Genomic DNA, 21854 nt, shown 5'->3' with positions numbered 1-21854 from the left:
TTCCTAAAATATCTTCCACTGTCCTTTCCACTGACGGAGATCCCACCTTTCTTCAAAGTTGAACCAAATCAGACCTCCTCTAGCCATTCTGGAACTCAATTTATTATTAAATTAGATACTAGCAGGGGATATTAATTACTGATACTCACCAACTTTAGCTCATCTCTTCCTATCTGTCTGCCTGTAGATCTATGAAATTCTCATGCATCTTCTGTTTTCTCTATTATTTCTTTTTAAATTGTGCACTCAGAAGCATGAATGTTTGATAAATAATTGCTGTTCAATAAATATTGTTATCTTTTAACATATTATAAATTCCATCTCATTGTTTATCTATCAACAATTCCTATAATACTTTATACTTGTGACTTAACTGTTTACAAAATTCCCTTTGCTCCCTTGTCGCAAAGTAAGCTTGTGAGACAGTCATAAAAATATTATTTTATATACAATTCATGTCAAAAACATATGAAATTTGAACTTATTAAGGAAAATGGACTTTCCAAAATCAAACAGCTAGTAATTGTTTATCTTAGACCCAGGGATGTCAGTCTTCTTATTCTTGATTTAGCTTTGTTTCTACTACGAGCTGTTCTGTCAAAGAAGAATTGTTCTATATGTACTTCCCAAGCTTCCATGATGATCCTTCATTGTGGATAAATGTCCCATTATTAGGCTGTCCATGAAGACTTCCTGCATTGATGTAATTTTAGACAATACTTCTACAACTCTGTCTTTCCCCCAATCATATATATGTATATATTTAATTCCAGTATAATTAATGTACAATGATATTAGTTTCAGCTGTACAATACAGTGATTCAACAATTTTATTCATTATTCAGTACTTACCACGATAAGTGTACTCTTAATCCTCTTCACCTATTTCACCCATACCCCTGTCGACTTTCCCTCTAATAACCAACAGTTTGTTCTCTACAGTTAAGAGTCTGATTTTTTGTTTGTCTCTCTCCTCACACCCCACCCCCCCTTTATAAATACAGCTCTGTGTTTCTGAGACCAAAGATGAATAAGCCAACAAAATGGCCATTTGGTTCTATTAAAAAATACTAAATTTGTTGGCTGGATGATGCGCAATCTATGTATTTACTCTGTTGATATTTTATCAGCTCTTGTCCTTCATCACCACTACCATCATCATCATCATCATCATCACCATAAGAATATATACCACTGAATTAAAAATAGTTTCAGTTCAGATACATGAAGCATAATAAAGCATTTAGAAAAATAAACAAGATTTCTAAATTAAAGACAAATTTTTTAAAGTTCTTTGGGTGTTTTTGTGCCTGCAGAACTGCGTTGCTTATATTATACTGATGGTAGAAATACTCAAAATGCTGAACTTTATTTTTATTAATATTTTACATTAAATAGAATATAAGCACCTTTATTTTTATTAATACTCACATTATTACTTACATTATTACTTTTATTAACACTTAAAGATGATGTAAGCACCTTTTGAATTTTGTAACTTGGATTTTTCCTCTGAGTATCTGAAAATGCTTTATTAGATATTCACTCATTCAATGATATGTATTGTGAGTATAATATACCAATGTTTATTTGTTTGTTTTAGATGCTGAGATTATAGTAACCGAAACAAACAATAATTCCAACCCCTGTGGAGCTAACTTTCTTATGATAAGCATAAGACCAAGAAAAATGAACTTCTAAAAGTCTGTGGTGGTCAAAAGTTTCAGATAGCTGATATGATTATGTTGTCTAATAAATAAATGATCAAATGAGTAAATCCTTGTAGGGTCTCTTAAAACCTTAAAAAAAAGGCCCTAAGCAAAAAAGACAATTATATGTGAATTATCAAGATTGGTCTATATATCTAGAGAATAAATAATCATGTCATTGCTTCCTACTTCCAAGATGAGATACCGAGTCAAAGTAGATGAGTATGGCTAGATGTACTTGTTTTTAATACTTGTATAATTTCTCCTTCACTCTGTATTTGCAATTAATTTAACAAAACGGGTAGGTGCTAAGGGACTGTCATCAATGATATTTCTTCAGTAACATTAAACACTGAAAACATTTCTGCATGTAAAGAGGTGTCTCCTCTTCCTAGAATGAGATGTAATCTCCTTATATAAAGTTCTATTTCATTTAAGACTCTTTTTATGTATTTTTAGCTATGTAATTATAAGCAGAATACAAAAGGTAATAACTTAAACTTTTTTGCATATTTGCAGAACAGTTTACTAAATTAGAGAATTATTTTTGAATACAGAAACAGTAACTCAGTAAGGAGTGAACATAGAGTAATGCCTGCTGAGCAATAAGAGGTACTTATTTATTTTATTTGAGGCAGTATGGAATCACAAGAAATTCATCTTGATTTTTGGTGAGTTATAGATAGGATTTTAATTTAATGTTACCTTGATATTGTGGGTTCAATTAAAGAGCCAGTTCTCATTTTCAATTGTTCAAGTTCAGATCTCAGCTTTTCAATTTCTTCTGCTAATCTTTCCTAAAAATCAAAGAAGTTTTATTCAGAAGATATGCAATTGCCAATAATACCAATATTCAATTATGATAAACCAAGATACCAAGCTTAATGGATTTTTAAAAATGGAAAACTAATGGATATAGTTTTATTAAAGATTATTAGACATGACAGTAAAATATGCTTAATTTTCTCCTTGTAATGAAAATGTTAATAGCAGAAATAAATAAAAATTATCTATATTGTCCGACATTCACTAATCCTAAATCTTTGCAAACATGTGGGACTACTAAGATCATGGCTAGCTATGTATATGTCACTTCAAAATGCAGAGCCATAATCATAGCCAGGTAAAAAATAAAGAAAAGGTCTTATTTATGCAGCAAGTGAAGGACTTTGATTATTCTATAAGTGTTATAGTACACATGGATGAAGAGAAAGAAGAATGGGAAAAGATGAGGAAAAAAGTTATTACCAAATATAAGTTAAAATTATCAGCTTGATATTGATAGAATTATTTGTATGTCTAAAAAATTTTTCTCAGATTGGTATTACAGTTTCAGTCTTTTAAGATAAGGGTTGTCTTAACCATAAGTGACTCTTAATCTTACAAAACAAACTGAGGGTTGCTGGGGGGAGGGGGTTGGGAGAGGGGGGTGGGGTTATGGACATTGGGGAGGGTATGTGCTATGGTGAGTGCTGTGAAGTGTGTAAACCTGGAGATTCACAGACCTGTACCCCTGGGGAAAAAATAAATATATGTTTATAAAAAAAAAAGGGTTGTCTTATAATCCTTAATTAAATGCTTCTGTAAGCATTTAATTTTGTTTTCATGATTATAACTTTTATATTGTTCTAAAAGTTTAAATGTATCCTTCTGGATATTCTATTGCTTTTTTTTTTTCTCAGCACCCAATGCTTGACATTTTAGTTGACACATACTTCATTTCTCATGATACATTTTTGTCAGTGTGGCCTTCCCAATATTCCTCTCATCTGCCCTTTTTATTCCTACTACCATCATTTTACTTTATACTTTTTTTTTTTTTACTTTTTTCCTGCATTATTTCACTAGCTTCCACTGAGGTAGTGCTGCCTTCAATCTCTTCTCTGCAAACTCTTCTCCTAGTTGTCTCATTTTACTTAAAATTTTTTTTTTTAATATTTACCTTAAGAGAGAGAGAGCATTAGCAGGAGGGGTAGAGGAAGAGGGAGAGAGAATCTCAAGCAGATGGCGAGCTGAGTATGGAGTGCAATGAGGGGCCCAATCTCAGGACCCTGAGATCATGACCTGAGCTAAAACCAAGAGTCCAATGCTTAACTGACTGCATCACCTAGGTTCCCTTAGTTGTATCATTTAAAAAAATACATATGATCAAATAAATTATTTGCCTAAAATATTCAATGGTTTCTTATTGCATTTATTAATTCCTTTGTTTGTTATTTCCACAAATATGCACAGAGCACCTCTGTTGTGCTAGGCAGTATGATAAAGTAGCAAAATGAAAAATTTTTTGCCATCATATAATTTTTAATCTATTAAAAATACAATGAAAAAATAGAGTCTATAGGATGTTGGTAGGAAAAAGAAAATAAGAGGGTCATAGAAGGTTCTCCAATAAAGTGTTATTTGAGCAAAGAGCTAAAGGAAGGAAGGGAGTTTAAAAAAAATGGGGATGTCTTAGGAAAAGGCATAGCAGGTGCAAATGCTCCTTAGTGGGAGGGGAGTATATTTGTTGAAGGAGTGGGCAAGGAGGTCACTGTGGCTGAAATGGACAGGTTAAAGAGAAAGATAAGAAACAGATTTAGAAAAGTGTGGTTGCATGGCTTGGGAAGGGTAATCATGAAAGCCTTGTCAACCATTTTTGAAGTCTTTGGTTTTTACTCTGAGTGAAATAGGAAATGACTAGAGAATTTTTGAGAGGAGAGGTAACGTGATTATCCTAAGAGCAGTGAAATGGACCACTGAATAAGACTGGGAGGGAGGGAAAAATTAAATTATTACTGTTCGTCTAAAAACATAGGCAAGATTTTTTTTAAAAAAAAAAAAAACATAGGCAAGAGAATTGTGGCTTGGACAATAATCATGTTAGAGAGAATGGCTGGATTTCAGTTATATTTTGAAGATAGAACTAACAGAATTTGCTGTCAGACTGAATGTGGGGTGAGAGAGAAAGGAAGGGGTCCAGAATGACTCCAAGGTTAACCTGAGTAAGAGGCAGAGCTGTGATTTACTCAGAAGGTGGCTGCTAGTGATGGTTTAGGTTAGTGGTGCTGGTGTTTGGGGTGGAGGGACCAACCTGTCATGTTTGAGGTGCCAAAGTGTCCAAATAAAGATAATGAGTTGGCCTTTGAATACATGAACTCTACCAACAGAGAGGACCCAGGACGTGATCATATGACACTGAACTCGGGGACCAAACATGGAGAGAAATTCAAAACACGTATTAGGAATTTCAAATTTTAGAAATAAACAGGATGAAGAGAAACAATAAGAAGAGGTTGAATATAGAAATTTTGCTAATGATGGATAGTCAGTTATCAACTATTGAGTAGAATTTTGAGAAGTTACAGGACATGTAATTAGATTAGGAAATATATTCAACTGTATGGGATGATATTTAGAAATGAGGTATGACCTGGGATTTGCCTCCTCTAGTTACTAGCATGAGCAAGGGTGCAAAGCATGGAATGTTTAGTACTGCTGGTTGCTTAGGCAGATTGTTGAAGCTACAAGCCTTGGGTAGGTGGTGGGGGAGTGGGTTCTGGGGATCTTGCCAGGAGCACACAGAGCTTTGGATAACATAACATTGCATAACAGGATCAAGTCCAAAATCCACAATCTGGTCACAACCTAGTTCTTTAAACACATATCAGTCACAGCAAACTTCTGGTGATTCAGCAAATCAACCATCTTTGTTTTCTCTGTGCTATTGCATAGGCTCTGTCCTCTGCCCTACCCTTCTCTATTTGGTAAGATCCTATATGCCTTCAAGAGCCTGATGAAATAGTATCTTCCCTGTGTAGACTTTCTTAACAACTTCAGAAAGAATTAGATGCTATCTTCTAGGCACCATACTGTATTGCTATAGCAGATCTATCTTGCAGAAGATTGTATATATCCTGACTGTGGCACCCAGTAGTTTTAAATTGACATCATAATATGTAGCATCAGTGGGGCTAAATGTATAATTGCTTTTTTAAAAAAATTTATTCTCTCATCTTTTCCAATACTCTCCCTATGCCATACTATTGCCAGATTTTCCCTCTGTTCCTCCCTCCCTCTCTTCCCTTCTTTGCTCCCTCTCTCTCTCCCTTCTCTTTTGTTCAACACACATTTATAGGTTACTTCTCAAATTAATGATTTTATATTATATTATATGCCTATACAAAACACAATGAAATCAGACAAAATTGCTAACAGGAATTTACAGGCTAATAAAGGAGTAAAAGATATATTAGTATTACAGCTTTTAACATTTCATAATTTAGCCCTTATCTGCCTCTTCTACTATATATCGTACAATAAGAATAACTGATTCTAGCCAAACTGTTATGCCCATTATTATTTAAGATATCAAACTCCCTACTCACCCCCACCCCACACAAAGCACCTACAATCATGCCACATGCACTGTACTTGAAAGGGTTGCAACATAGTCCTACCATTCCTTAAAGTTTTTCAACTCACACCTTCCTGAAGCCTTATTTATAGCAGCAATGTATGGTGATCTCTCCCACCTGTAGCTCTTACTGTCATTTTCACTTATGGAATCTGCTACTCTGCAAACTGCTGTTTTGTAAAAGGTGTGTTCTTTCTCCACAATTACATTTTTCAGCTACTTTGGAATTAAGAGCATGTTTGCAAATACATAGCATAATTTATTATGCATAATAGATATTTAAGACATTTCTGCCAAAATGATACCTCAAACTAAACACAAATTAGTGCATATATTTTTATTCCACTTGTATAAAGCACAAAAATCAAAAGCATTTTTTTTTCTGTTAGAAGTCAAGGCAGTGATTACTATTTAAGATAAAAGTAGTAATCGTACGTTAATAAGGCGGGGGGTACCATAGTGTTGATTTTTAGCGTGTTTGGTTTGTAAAAACAAACCAAGCTCTTTCTATATATGCACACTTTGCTGTATGTATGAAAGTTATATTTTTTTAAAAAGATAACATCCTCAACTTATTTCTTATCAAATTTATTTTACCATAAAACATTCATCAGTGTAAAATAGAAAAATGGATAAAACGTAAGTTTCCATTATACCTTATCATGTAAAGATTCTTCCAGATTCTTTCTGAAAGTTTCCGATTCTTGAATCAAAACATTCTAAAGAAAAGAAAAAAAAATAGAGAATTAATTAGCTGAACAGAAAATAATTAAATATGTAAATTAATGTTTCATTGCTCAAGAATCTTCTTTGATTCTTTCTCTTTGATTCTTTCCTTGGTGCAGCTATTTCTTGGTTTCCATGGAAACCAAATTTAAATAGAATCTTTAAACATACCTTAACATTTAGAAAAATACATAATTTAAATGGGAAATGTGATTTTGTAACACTCAGACTGACAAATGGAATAAATATTATTTTTTAGGCTATTTATGTTTTCCTCTTCTCACTCTTTTAAAATTTGAAATAATAGGGTTACTCTTAAAATGAGAAAAAGTGAGTAACAGTGTAATATTAGCCAAAGGTATTATAAGGAATTCAGATGAAGTCATCTTTATTACCTGAAGAAAAAAAATTATCAGATCATATTTTTGGGAAGCATAATTTTGGACTTCTATTTCAAATACAGAAAAATTAATTTCTAATAATAGTTAAAATATTAGAGAAATAAAAATAAAATTTTAACTATTTATAAAACTGTCACATCTTATGACATGTGAAAATAAGTTGCATCATAGGTATTTTTTAAAAATTTTGTCATGAACCTATTACTGTTGTAAAAGCTTTATACTTTTTCATATTTACTACAAAGCATAATTTAAAATAATGTATTCTTTTCTAATTTAATTTTAGTAAAATTAAACTAACTGTGTAGCAATTGGCAAAGTGGCCATGTGTTTGAAACTGAATGGGTAGAAGGCCTGTCTTATCACTTTGTAATGGGTATATTCACCAGCCTACTTTAACAATTTCTATTTTGTATAGATCAGGGGAAAATGTCTAGCTTAAGTAATGACTGGCATTCAATCTAAATTTCCAAAATGATTTGTCCACCTGGGTTTTAGCCCCTACCTTTGTTAATATTCTGGAATTGGCAACCAGCTCACATAACTCATACTGGTCTGGTGGCTGCCCACTATCAATGAGACATATAAAATTGTGAATGATATAGCACACTGTAAAGAAGCCCCTCCCCCTGTTTTTTAAATAATGCAGCTGAAATGATTGCATTCCTAATCCCTATACTGGGATTAGTATTAGTTCTACTGGTAATATAAATTCACTCCCATTTTGCTTTTACACTAGTAGTAGACTTAGTTATATGAAACATTTGAAAAGTTTTTTTTTTGTTTTTTTTTTTTTTAAAGATTTTTATTTATTTATTTGACAGAGAGAGATCACAGGTAGGCAGAGAGGCAGGCAGAGAGGCAGGCAGAGAGAGAGGAAGGGCAGGGGGAAGCAGGCTCCCTGCTGAGCAGAGATCCCGATGCGGGACTCGATCCCACGACCCTGAGATCATGACCTGAGCCGAAGGCAGCGGCTTAACCCACTGAGCCACCCAGGCGCCCCAACATTTGAAAAGTTTAATGTAAGAAGGATTCCCACATACCCCCAAATACTGTTTTCTGTCTTATCACTTTTTTATGCACCCCAGGTGAAGGATAACTAAAATATTTTCATCACAAAACACATTTTAATGCATTTATCTATATGACCATGTAATAAACAAGATTTACATACCATGCAGAATTTTTTATGCATTGAAAAATTTATCTTACGTATTTTTACAGAAACTACTTGTTCACTTCTAAGAATAAACCACATACACTTAAGGAAAATACATGGAACGTCTGACTAATGCAATAAGTGCAGCAGGGTATAAAACAGCCACGATCGTGAGAACACTGCTCAATACTCATGCGAGTCTACTCTTCTGACATTTTACCTTCTCTTCCAGAGCAGCCATTCTTTCCTTTAAATGCAGCTGTAAGCGTTCATTGGATTCAGTCAGAAGTCTGTCCACAGTGTCAGATAATCTTTTGTTGTGCTCCTCGTTCATTTTCTCTCTTTGCCTAGCCTTACATTCAAGAAAAAATAAGTAAACTGGACATGAAAATCATCTACAAAGGTATTTTATATTTTTCTAGCTTTAAAATGATCTTATTTTATGTCTGATGTGATTAAACTGGCAGAAACTTTTCTTTCCTTTTAAGTGCAGAGAGCATATTCATAAGATTTTAAAAAGAACCCATCATTAAGAAAGACATTCATTTCTTACAGGCCCATAAACTGATTGAGGGGAGTGGTTCTTAAAATACATACTCTTTGGAGTTCTTGATTTTTCTCTTCAAGCTGACCTTCTAGATGTCTCATACGTTCTTCAATGTTTCCATGTCTCTCTTCAGCCTGTTGAGAAATATGAAAAATGTACCTGACATGTAAGATTTGATTAACACCTTTCTTCTAAATAAATTGAAATAAAATGTAAAGCAAGCTACTACCAACCGCAAATGTAATTTTCAAAAAATAAACTTTCTTTAAACAGGCAGCTGAACAGCATTGCTTGAAATGTGTCAGCTACAAAGGCCTGTTACATCCAAGCATCAGCAAAACATTGGACTTATTTATGAGCAATGAAATCAGCCAAATGTAACATGCAGACTGTGCATGGTTTGAACACAAACCTGCCATTGTCCAATCTTAAGCTCCGGAAGCACTGAACTGCACAGATGGTTGATTATCAATAAATAAAAGTAACATAATTTTTATAAATGAAAAGAAAAACTTAGATGGATTCTATTTAGCAATAGAAAGTAAAGTCCAGTAGGACTACCTTCCTACGTATGGAGATCATTTCTTGTAGTTTAGCTTCCATAACATATTGATAATCATCAGATGAGGTAGAAGAGGTTGGATCAGACTAACAAGTCAAGGAAAAGGAGAGGGACAAAATTGAAAAATCAGAACTAAAGACACTGACACTGAACAGAACATAGCACAGAATGCTTAAAAGAAAAACGTGACAGCAAATTTAATACTTTAATAGACAGAATTTTATATGAAAAGAACTACACTGATATCTGGTGAACACGATGCAGTCAATGGTTATAAATGAAAAACAATGATATGCCCAAATAAAAAGCTACCAACCTAAGGTATGGAAGGTTAGTGATGGCTGGCAATGAAAGACTATTACAGAACGAAATAAAGCAACTCTGAAAGAGTCATGTACAAATTGGAATTATGGGAAACCAAACACTAGAATATGTCTCTGACAGATTGTTAAAAGTTTTGGATTTTGGTTTGTTTATCATATTACTTAAGAATAATGGAAACAATGTATCTCAATGTTGAGGTGTATGCTACGGCAATGACCCAGATGAAATAAATTTGGAAAATTTATTACAAATCTAACACTGTAGAAATCAAGAAAAAGCTAAGCCAGGGGATTCATTATTGTGGGTATTCTCCAGTACAAGCAGAATTGAGTTTCCTCAGCAACAGTGACAAGCTTACAAAATGACTTCCGGTCTCTGAACACACAGTATGACTCTAGGTCTAGAACCTTAGCACCTGTTCTCAGATATAGTCTTAATATGAGACTTTAAATAAAGTGATTAAAAGTCCTCAAATTATCAGGAGGACAATACACTGTGAGGACAGGAGAATTTATTTACGAACTCTCCTGAATGATACTAGGAACCACTCCAAAACTGTTTCTGGGTGGATTTGTTGCTATGGAAACAAAATAGTGCCCTAAAGTGAGCAGGCAGCACGGTGCCTGTGTGAGCTAATATTTGCCCAGTGCCAGGGTTAGTTACATGTCTTGGAGGTGATTATCAGGTTACCACAGACACAGAGTGTTAACACATGTGACACTGCTGATAGCTGAATTGTATTAGTATGTTATGCACAGATTACATGTAAAGTTAAAGCAACGTTTTAATCATAATTACAACTCAAGTAATTATAACATCAAAATTATCCTATGTCAGATCTAGAAGATTGAACTCCAGAGCATATTCTATTACATTTTATAAGTTTATTCTAAAACAGTGAAACTTACTTTATGCAAATATAGGACTATATACAAATATGTCATGCAGTACCTGAAAAGAAATAGCAGCCTATTCATGTATTGGCTCATACGCATATGTACTATTTTATACTTTATGCAACAAATTCCAACTAATCTACAAAATAAACATTTAACATTTAACTGGTGTACTAACACAAATTACAACTCAACATTTACATTTTGTAAGATTTTCCTTTTGATATTCTTGTTTCATAAATGGGAAAATAATGAAGAAATAACAAATAACCAATTTCTCTCCCCAAATTTCCAAGCGAAAGAAACAGAGAAAGCTACCATAGTTCTCAAATGTCACAAAATGGTTTTCTAATATCATTTAAAACCTAGAATTCAAATAAGAATACAGTAAATGGGGCAAAATGTTGTTGAAATTAAATAATCTAAATTCATTAAGGTATCTGTAATCTTTCAAAAGTACCTTTTAACAGGCAATTGATGGTATAAAAATTAATCAGGTGACTGATTCAAGATAGTCAAGGCATGAACATTTCAATTTCCAAAACTGTCTCTTCCAAAGTTTCCAACTTAACTACTGAAAACATACCAAATACTGTGAAAATTCACTTCAGAATTTGAACGCGATTTCTGTCAAGTTTAAATTACTTTGTTACTGTTGATATTTTTATTGGTACTAAAAATGAATGAAATACCTTATGGAATTCAAGATGAATTATGTCCTTGCTGAGGGAAAATGCATTTTAATTAAAGAAGTAAACATCATAAATAAAAAAAACTGGGAGCCCAAAGTCTTTATTGGTTAATTTTGTGTGTACTTGTCAAAGCCAAATTATAACCTTTATCCATAGCTATTAATCCATACTTCTGACTTTCTAAGCCTTAAATGAGCTTTACCTACCTATCTATACACACACAAACACACACATATACGAAAGATCATCTTATCAACCAAGGAATAAATTCAAATAACACTTCTATACAAAAACTGATATCAATTTTCAACTACTATTGATTTATGTTCATTTTAGCTTTGTGAAGACTGCAGTTTAAGTAAGTCATGTAAATACAAGAACAATCTGCTATTTTCTGTACTCCTTGATCAGATATAGAGCTTATCTTGATTTCACTCTTAAATGTGACACAGGAAAATTTCAAATGAGCTAAAGTTTTAGAGGAAATTATACATAGATATGGTTTTGAGAAAAACATGTGTATATTTAAAAATGGAGAAGAAATAAAAATTAAAGAGAGGAGGACCAAAGAGGGAAAAAAAAAAGAATAGGTAGCAAACAATAAAAGCAGAAAAAAAAATTTATAGGCAAAATAAAATGTCTGAAACATTATTTAGAATATCATTCATAATATAGGAGAGGAAAGCTTAGCTTTAAGCTAAGCAGAAATCTTTTTACTTTAGTGTCAAAAAATTATTAAGTAGAAAAAATTATGATGATCAACACTAGTGATATATTGAAAATGAACTGATAATGAAAAAAGAAATAAGTAAAGCAGGTTCTAGAGACAGTCCCTAAAGATCTGTAAAGTCAGAAGAAAAAGTGCAAGATCATTATAGCCATAAAACTTGGGAAAACAAATGAAAGAGTCCCTTCAAATGTTATAAAAATGTTATGAGCAGAGGGAGTGTTTTGAGGATAAAACCTCATCACTGACAAATGTGTATGAAATATGTCAATAATCTAGAAACTCTGTAGTTGAAATAATGGGGTTTATATAGAGTCAGCCTAAGAGAAAGTGGTAAAAGAGAGCAGAACGAACCCTAGTATTTTTAATACTTCCTAAGAAGGATAAAATGCTACTGAAAAAAGGAGAAAATCTAAAGGATTCAGATGAAGTGAAATTTTGGCAACATATTATTAGGTAAGAAGTAAACTGAGGAAATTATTTTGAGTACATGAATGAATATATGTATAATAAAAAATAAATATATAACCCCAGAGAAAAATGAAGGGCAAAAAAGATAAGGCACATATTTCAAGTTATCTTTTTTAATATTCTAAATTAAGGATTCTCAGGAATATATAATTTGAAGACTCATAAGTCAAGTATTATGATTCAAAGTATGTTTCATCCTCAGTCCATCACAGGTTAATTCGCAGCAGTTATTTGGTGAACTTTAAATTGCTACTCTGAAAGAGATTCCAGATATTCTTATATTTTACTCTGGATAATACTGATGATTATTTTACACTAAAATTTTACAAAAACTGCTTTTATTATTAGCCACTCGCCAAGCCTCTGAAAATAGTTCAGTAACTCGTTATATAAGTTCATCTTCCTCAAATGAAAAGCCTCAAGGTGTGTGTGTGTGTGTGTGTGTGTGTATTCATACTTGAGTAATTTAAAATGTGCTTTCAAAAAAAATAGACAACTACTAGTATATTTGCACATTTCCATATAATTTAGAGACTATTTCCCAAATTAAATGATAAATTTATCTTCAACTTAGAAATCACACATTTCTCAAATTGCCAGAAGGGTTTATGGTATGTCTACGACTATATAAGGATCCCGATTGTAACATTACCCTAATCATACTAATGTTTTATTCAACGAGTAATTCCAATACTCTGTAGACAACCAACTATTCCAATACTTTCTACCCTACTCTACTTTGCAAATGTTTGCCTTTTCACTACCTGATTAATTACCCTATTTTAACCAACAGGCATCCGTCGACTGTTCCAGGAAAGTAAATGTATGTGCCTGCTTTTATATTGCTGCATCAATTGTTTTGGATAATCCCTAATGCCAGAGTTTGTAACTTGCAGTTTGCATATCTATCTTACCCATTTATTACAGTGGCATGGAAAACTTAGCACATAGCAAAGACTGCATAAATATCTAAAATGTGTGTACATTTTAGGGGCACCTGGGTGGCTCAGTTGGTTAAGCATCCAACTCTTGGTTTTGGCTCAGGTCATGATCTCGTGGTCCTGAGATCAAGCCCCGTGTCAGGGTCTGTCCTAAACTGAACATGGAGCCTGCTTAGGATTCTCTTTCTTTTCCCTCTGCCCCTCACCCCTGCTCTTTCTCTATCTCAAATAAATAAATAATTCTAATATGTGTGTATATTTTTGAACTGATATTGAAAGTCAAACATGCTTTTAGTGAGCAAATCAAAACTTTCATTGTAGTGACATAGACATACACTCTGAAGCAATATCCATCTCCATTTGACTGTGAAAGTTAAGGATAGTCATCTTAACATTATAATCTTGCAAAATTCTAAAATATGCAGAAAATTGTAGACTCTAACAGCCATAACATGGCAGATAATTTTGAACACCACTCAGATTATTACTGAATTTAATTGGTTCAGAAGAAACTATATTAAAATCACCTTTACTGACTTCAGAATTTAGATTTCTACAAATCTAACTTCCAATTTCTAACAAGTTTTTTCATACTATAGTCAGAATGCAATAAACTGCTTATGATATTTCCTACATTTTTAATACCAATTTATGTTAAGTCTATTAAATAATCATGGCCTATCTATATACAGATTAAATATCATTATTTGTTATATTTGGTGATTATTCTAATTTACAAATATTATCATGGAAAATCAACTACAAGGATGTGATATTTTATATTTACTACTGTTTAAATAGGCAGAGGTATCATCACATTCATATGTAAATCATTCATGGCATCGTAAATAAGATATATAATATGATAAATTAATCTAACCAATAAACCAATATTGAATTTCATAAAACCTAAAGAAAATCTATAGATTCCATTTGGCTTACCAGTACTCTAAGACTCTAAGAACTAAGTACTAGTATTCTATGACTAAGTCTAGTTCTCTAAGAACATCTAGGTTGACTAAATGACTTATTGCAGTACCTTTGTCAGGGCTGCAATTCTCTGAGCCAGTTCAGCCTCTACTTCAGGTAAGGTCTCAGCTTTTCTCATAGTCTGCTGCAACTTTTGCTCAGCCAGCTCAAGACGCTCTTGTAATTGTCTGTTCTTCTCTTCCATCTGAAATAGGGATGGGAAAAGAGATACTTACAGAGAAACTGTGATGATAACAAATCCCAGCCACCAGGGGCTTTGGGTTTCAGCCATTATTCGCAACTTAAAATCATCCATTACTACCACACCTGCTGTGCAAAGAGATGACTCTATTCGTATTTTCATATATTGCTTAATCACATTCCTCAATAAATTTCAGCAGTTTAAAAAACAGAAAAGCTCTTACCAATGGCAGCAAAAAGAAAAAAAGTTACTAGTGAGTATAAACTTGGACAGATGGATTATAACTCAATACTAAGACTTCAGATATACCATGATAGCATAATACTGAAAATTATAGTATTAACCGGTGTGAGAGAGGGAATGCAGCACAGTGGTTAAGTGTCCAGTCTGTAGAGATAGGTTTCACAAAACTTTTTTCTCTAAAACACTAGAAAATAAATATTTTAGGCTTTGTGTATTATTTAGTCTCTGTTTCAACTACTTAAATCTACTATTGTAGCACAAAAACAGTCATAGATTGGTGAAATAAATGAGTATGGCTGCTTCAACAAAACCTTATTTGTAAAACAGAGCCATAGTTTTGGTACATGGGCCATCGTTTGCCTACTCCTGCTCTAGAGTCAAATAGACTTAGACCTCTGTAATAACTCCGGCAATTACCAAATGTGTGACCTTGGAAAAGTTTTCATGTCTCTGAACCTCAGTGCCTCAGTATAATTGTGCTTACTTCACAGGTGATGGTTATATTTAAGTGAGATAATACATGTTAACTGTTTAGCACTTTCTGGCTCATGTCTAGATCCAAAGTAAATATTAATCATTATTTTTATTATTATTAAGACAAATATATAAATTACATGCTGAAAATTACATCTGTCTAGTCAGTTCCATTCTAAGTGTTAGAGAATGGTTGATTGCCAAGAAATACATTATTTTATTTACTCCATGTTTTGTGAGAATGATTAGAACACACATGGACCAGAACAAAACCAAGGTAGAGATACTCAACCTGCCGTAGGATGGCTTCTTTATTTGCTAACTCATTTTCTAGTTTATCATTCATGTCATGTATGGAGGTAGATTCTCTCTGAGCACTGAGGTAACGCTTCTCAAGGGTTGTGATCCTTTCTTCCATATCTTCCTTCTGTGCCATGGCCTACAATTAAAATAAGAAATTAATTAAAATCAGATTTTCAGAGAGTTTAATGTATTGCCTTGTTATTTAAATAAAATAGTAAGATTTAAAAGCTATTGTTTTCCTGAAGTAATATTCATTCCTTTCTTTGCAAGGAAGGTATGCAAGACTTCATGTGAATTTTCCCAATTTATCTGTCAGAATCCTTACATCCTGGGTTAACGAAAAGTTTCCTTCTCTGAGAATGCAGTGGAGTACAAGAAACCACCTACTGTGGAACTGACATTCTTAGAAAAGCAGTGACAGGTAAATTAGCTCATTATGCAGTAGAGGTAAGTATTATTATGGGTAGAGTTGTAAGCCATAAAGGTGAAATGGTGGCTACTGTTCCATACTGCAAAGCAATCTTCAACTAAGGATAACCAATATCATCAGTACTCTTATCTTCAGATATAAATAAGAGTAACTCAATGGTTAAAAAAAGAGGTCCAAAAAAAAAAGTAAATTTGAATCATATTTGCAAATGAATCAACCAATTGACTTTGAACCTTAACTGTTTTCCTTACATATATATTCTAATTAAAAAAAAAAAGAATTTAAAGAACTCAGTGAACACAAAACTCTAGGGAAAAATCAACTACCAATGCAAATGGAGAAAATCTTGGCATTAATGATATTCTAAACAATAATTTTTAAACTATCTAATTCATAGATAATATGGAAAAAATTTTATCTTCCTAAAAGCTTATATGAAAATTTATTAGTAGGTAGATAACCTTTTTATTTTTTATTTTTTAATTTAATTTTTCAGTGTTCCAAGATACATTGTTTATGCATCACACCCAGTGCTCCATGCAATATGCACCCTCCTTAATACCCACCACCAGGCCCACCTATGCCCCCCGCCTACTCCCCTCCAGATAACCTACTTTTTAAAAAAGATATTAAGAAGGGTCAGCTGAAGAAGTGAGCCTCATGGAAAAACTGAGAGCTTTTCCCCAAAGGTCAGGAACATGACAGGGATGCCCACTCTCATCACTTGTTCAACATAGTACTGGAAGTCCTAGCCTCAGCAATCAGACAACAAAAAGAAATAAAAAGCTTACAAATTGGCAAAGAAGTCAAACTCTCACTCTTCACAGGTGACATGATATTTTATGTGGAAAACCCAAAAGACCACCTCAAAATTGCCAGAACTCATACGGGAATTCAGCAATGTGGCAGGATATAAAATCAATGCAGAGAAATTAGTGGCGTTTCTATACACTAAAAATGAGACAGAAGAAAGAGAAATTAAGGAATTGATCCCATTTACAGTTGCACCAAAAAACATAAGATACCTAGGAATAAACCTGACCAAAGAGATAAATGATATGTACTCTAAAAACTACAGAACACTTATGAAAGAAATTGAGGAAGATGCAAAAAACATTCTATGCTCATGAATTGAAAGAATAAATGTCGTTAAAATGTCTATACTACTCAGAGGAATCTATACATTCAATGCAATCCTTATCAAAATACCATCAATATTTTTCACAGAGGTGGAACAAATAATCCTAAAATGTGTATGGAACTAGAAAGACCCTGAATAGCCAGAGGAATGTTGAAAAAGAAAGCCAAAGCTGGTGGCCTCACAATTCCAGACTTCAAGCTCTATTACAAAGCTGTAATCATCAAAAAAGTCTGGTACTGGCACAAAAACAGACCAATAGATCAAAGGACAGAACAGAGAGCCCAGAAATGGACCCTCAACTCTCTCGTCAACTAATCTTTGACAAGTAGGAAAGAATATCCAATGGAAAAAAGATAGTCTCTTCAACAAATGGTGTTGGGAACACTGGACAGCCAAATGCAGAAGAATGAAACTGGATCATTTTCTTATACCATACACAAAGATAAACTCAAAATAGATGAGATTAATGGGCGCCTGGGTGGCTCAGTGGGTTAAAGCCTCTGCCTTCAGCTCAGGTCATGATCCCAGGGTCCTGGGATCAAGCCCCACATCGGTCTCTCTGCTCAGCAGGGAGCCTGCTTTCTCCTCTCTCTCTCTCTGCCTGCCTCTCTGCCTACCTGTGATCTCTGTCTGTCAAATTAATAAATAAAATCTTGGAAAAAAAATAGATGAGATTAAGACCTAAATGTAAGACAGGAACCCATCAAAATCCTAGAGGAGAACACAAGCAGCAATGTCTTTGATTTTGGCCACAGCAATCTCTTGCTAGACACATCTCCAAAGGCAAGAGAAACAAAAGCAAAAATGAACTATTGGGTTTTCATCCAGATGAAAAGCTTTTGCACAGCAAAGGAAACAATTAACAAACCTAAAAGGCAACCTACAGAAATGGAGAAGATATTCACAAATGACATATCAGATAAAGGGCTAGTATCCAAAATCTATAAAGAACTTATCAAACTCAACACCCAAGCAACAAAAAATCCAGTTACAAAATGGGCAGAAGACACAAACAGACATTTCTCCAAAGAAGACATACAAATGGCTAACACATGAAAAAATTTCCGACATCACTCGGCATCAGGGAAATACAATCAAAACCACAATGAGGTAACACCTCACACCTGTCATAGCGAATAAAATTAACAAGTCAACAAACAATAAATGTTGGTGAGGATGTGGAGAAAGGGGAACTCTCCTCCTACACTGTTGGTGGGAATGCAAACTGTTACAGCCACTCTGGATAACAGTATGAAGGTTCCTCAAGAAGCTAAAAGTAGAGTACTATGGACCAGTGATTGGACTACTAGGTATTTATCCCCAAAGATACAAATGTAGTGATCTGAAGGAGCACCTGTACCCCAATGTTTATAGCAGCAATGTCCACAATAGCCAAACTATGGAAAGAGCTCAGATGCCCATCAACAGATGAATGGATAAAGAAGATATGGTATATATATACAATGGGATATTATGCAGCCATCAGAAAGGTTGAAATCTTATCATTTACACTGAAGTGGATGGAACTGGAGGGTATTATGCTGAGTGAAATAAGTCAATCAGAAAAGACAATTACCATATAGTTTCATGCATTTGAGGAATATAAGCAGAATCTGGAGGAAGGGGGGCGGGAAATGGAATGGGAAGAAATCAGAGAGGGAGACAAACCATGAGAGACTCTTTTAACTATGGGAAAGAAACTGAAGCTTGTTGGAGGGGAGGTGGGTAGGGAGATGAGATAACTAGGTAATGGGCATTAAGGAGGGCACGTGACTGATGAGTACTCGGTGTTTATACACAAATGAAGAATTACTGAATTCTACATCTGAAACTAATGATGTTCTATATGTTGGCTAATTGAATTTAAATTAAAAAAGAAAAAGGTGAACTTCATGGGCCCATTGTGGTTTCCTGATAATTTGAGGAGCTTCTTTGCATAAGGAGCCTAAAATTGATGTGATCATGGTGGCTTCCATGTATTACTACCCAAATTTCTTTCATCAGTCTTCCTAGTCAGTTCTTTTGGTCCTCTCCTTTGGGACCCAGCACCTCCTGCCACATGCACAGAGCAGATAAATTTTCTTTCATTTTTCCAGAAGAAACAGAAGCCCGTAAATGGATATCCTTCAATGTCTCGGTCTTCCCTCACCATCAACTGGAAAGAACCACATGCACAAATCATTAACTTCTAGCTTTCAGTTTAGAACAGGTGTTCCACCCTCTCTCAAAATTTAGTTGTTATTTGTGCTCTAGGTTTTATAGATTTTATAGATTTTTTTTTCTGCTTTCAGGATCTTGATCACTTTTTGTCTTATATTTTCAAAATGATAGTAGAAGTAAATCCTAAAACTGTAGCAGAAGCAATGAGGCAGGCTTATAGATAAGCTTGTATAGGCCAGAGGTGGATGGCAGAAGAAAAAGGAATGATTCAAAGAAAATAAGAAAAAGAATGATAAATTATCTGCTTGACCACTGACCATAACTGAATTGAAAGTATGGAATTTACTAATCTGGTAGAGTGGGTGGGAAGATACAAGCCATAGTTTTAAAAAACTTGATCATATTAATGTATCAAGTACTTAATAAAATCCTAGAAAAACAAAAAGCTTCACAACAATAGGAAATGGTATCATAGGAAACCACCACTCGGATTACTTGTGAGAACTATTTACATAGCCATAATAATAGTGATACTAAATGTGATTTTGAGGTAATTGTAGTGGAAGGATGAGGGGAAGAGAAGGGAAGGGAGAGAATAAAAGAGCTAAAATCCTCATTTAATAGCAAGGCATAGATTAAATAAGAGAGAAAATAGCACTAAACAGTAACAGCTAAAGGACTGCAGTTAAGAATCTCAGGCAGGTAAGATGGGAAGTGGGCAGGCGCTCTGTATGTACATGGGTGTTTGTGTGTATGTGCTTAGATTCGTATCCTCTTAAATTATTATTTGACATTGAAAAATTGTGTATACATAAAAATTAAAAGCAATTAAAAGCAATATTTCTGCCATGAAACCCATCATGCCTGCCTGCCCTGCCTACCCACAAATCAGATTTTCTTCTTGGAATCATCCTTGAAATCTTCACCCTAACTCCCCACTAAATAGCCTAACCTGTATCTTGCTATTGGTCTTTCTCCTGCTTCCACATTCTCTAACTTGCTGACCAAGACAGAATATTAAATGCCAGTCTGATCATACTGCTTCTTGGCTTAAATACCTTTATATGTTCACCCCACCCCACCCCCAACCCCATCCCCCCATCTTCAGTGAAAATCTGAGCCATAAAGCTTGGAAAACAAATAGCTTCATGACCTGACACTTCTATTTCTAGGTACTGGAAAGAGCAGCATACCCCCCACACCCCTAAAAAAATTCATGTCCACTTAGGACCTGTGAATGTGACCTCATTTGTAAATAGGATTTTACAGGTGTAATCAAGTTAAGATGGTATTACATAAGATTAGGGTAGACCATAAATTCAATGACTGTTATTCTTATAAAGAGAGGCAGATTTGAAGACACACAGACATAAAGAGGAAAAAATGCAAAGTTAAGAGAGAAGCTGACTAGAGTTACACTGCTATCAGCCAAGAACACAAGGATTGCCAGCAACCATCAGAGGCTAGAAGAGGCAAAGAAGGATTCTTCACTAGAATCTTTAGAGGGCATATGGTTCTGCTGACACCTTGACTTCAGACTTGGAGCTTCCAGAACTGTGAAAGAATAAATTACTGTTGTTTTGAGCCACCCAATTTGTGATAATTTGTTACAGGAGTCCTAAGAAACTAATACACACTGTGACTTCATTTCCACCTGGAATGCATTTTTATTACCTTCTTCTGGGTCCCACTGACCTTCAAGATCCAACTAAAGATTACTTGGTTATTATATTAATATTAAAGATCAGATGTCTGAAATTCAATTAATCCAACAATTTGGCAAAAATTACCCAGACTAATTTTTTCAACATTATCTACACATCTCTAGATTTTAGCTAACACAAACAAAAGCTACTATTTGAAAAGCTTTTATTTTAAATTTTGACTTCTTCAATTCTATAATATTATTTTTTTAGCTCACTGAGTGTAGAGTTTATCATCTTAGAGGATTCTTTCAGAGTACTGTATTCTGTTAATTCCATTTTCACAAAGGATTCTGGGAACATTATGTCGATTTTGTGGCCCAAAAAGAAAATTCTGAATCTATCCTACATATATAAACTTCTAACTAAATAACAATAGCAATGAATTCAGTTAAAGACATATACAGCTTTCCTGAGAACGTGAGCACTGGAGTAGCACATACTAGCTCCAAATCCCAGTTTTTGCTATTCATCAACTCAGTTACCATGGAAATATGTTGATTATCTTTTCCATAATTCACCTTTTTTCTTTCTTTTTTTCTTTTGGTTTGTTTGCTTCTTTGTTTTGTTTTCTGTTTTTGTATGGGATATTAATCCCTACCTCATAACATTGTTGTGATACTACATTTTAAGTGCCTTGTGTGGTCTTATGAATAATACACACTCCATAAATAATAG

At 33.9% G+C, this 21854-nt stretch overlaps 1 protein-coding gene across 20 annotated transcripts in view; it reads right to left on the bottom strand.

Annotated features, from left to right (window-relative positions):
• The window catches only part of PPFIA2 (PTPRF interacting protein alpha 2), a 483812-nt gene that overhangs the window by 94359 nt on the left and 367599 nt on the right, over window positions 1-21854 (bottom strand). For 11 of the 20 annotated variants that reach the window (XM_032854673.1, XM_032854674.1, XM_032854677.1 and 8 more), the window contains 6 exons: window positions 15732-15878; window positions 14591-14725; window positions 8989-9072; window positions 8612-8743; window positions 6762-6824; window positions 2415-2506 (listed from right to left, as the gene is read on the bottom strand). In XM_032854673.1, the coding sequence (XP_032710564.1) occupies window positions 2415-2506; window positions 6762-6824; window positions 8612-8743; window positions 8989-9072; window positions 14591-14725; window positions 15732-15878 (653 nt within the window). Of the gene's footprint in view, window positions 1-2414; window positions 2507-6761; window positions 6825-8611; window positions 8744-8988; window positions 9073-9499; window positions 9587-14590; window positions 14726-15731; window positions 15879-21854 lie in introns of all 20 variants that reach the window. The other 9 variants (XM_032854666.1, XM_032854670.1, XM_032854668.1 and 6 more) reach the window with 1 other exon arrangement.

The sequence above is a fragment of the Lontra canadensis genome, unplaced genomic scaffold, assembly GCF_010015895.1.
Source record: "Lontra canadensis isolate GAN:19392208 unplaced genomic scaffold, GSC_riverotter_1.0 scaffold9, whole genome shotgun sequence".
NCBI lineage: Eukaryota > Metazoa > Chordata > Mammalia > Carnivora > Mustelidae > Lontra > Lontra canadensis.
Note: the sequence above shows the minus strand (reverse complement) of the source record. Positions and strands in the feature narration are given on the sequence as shown.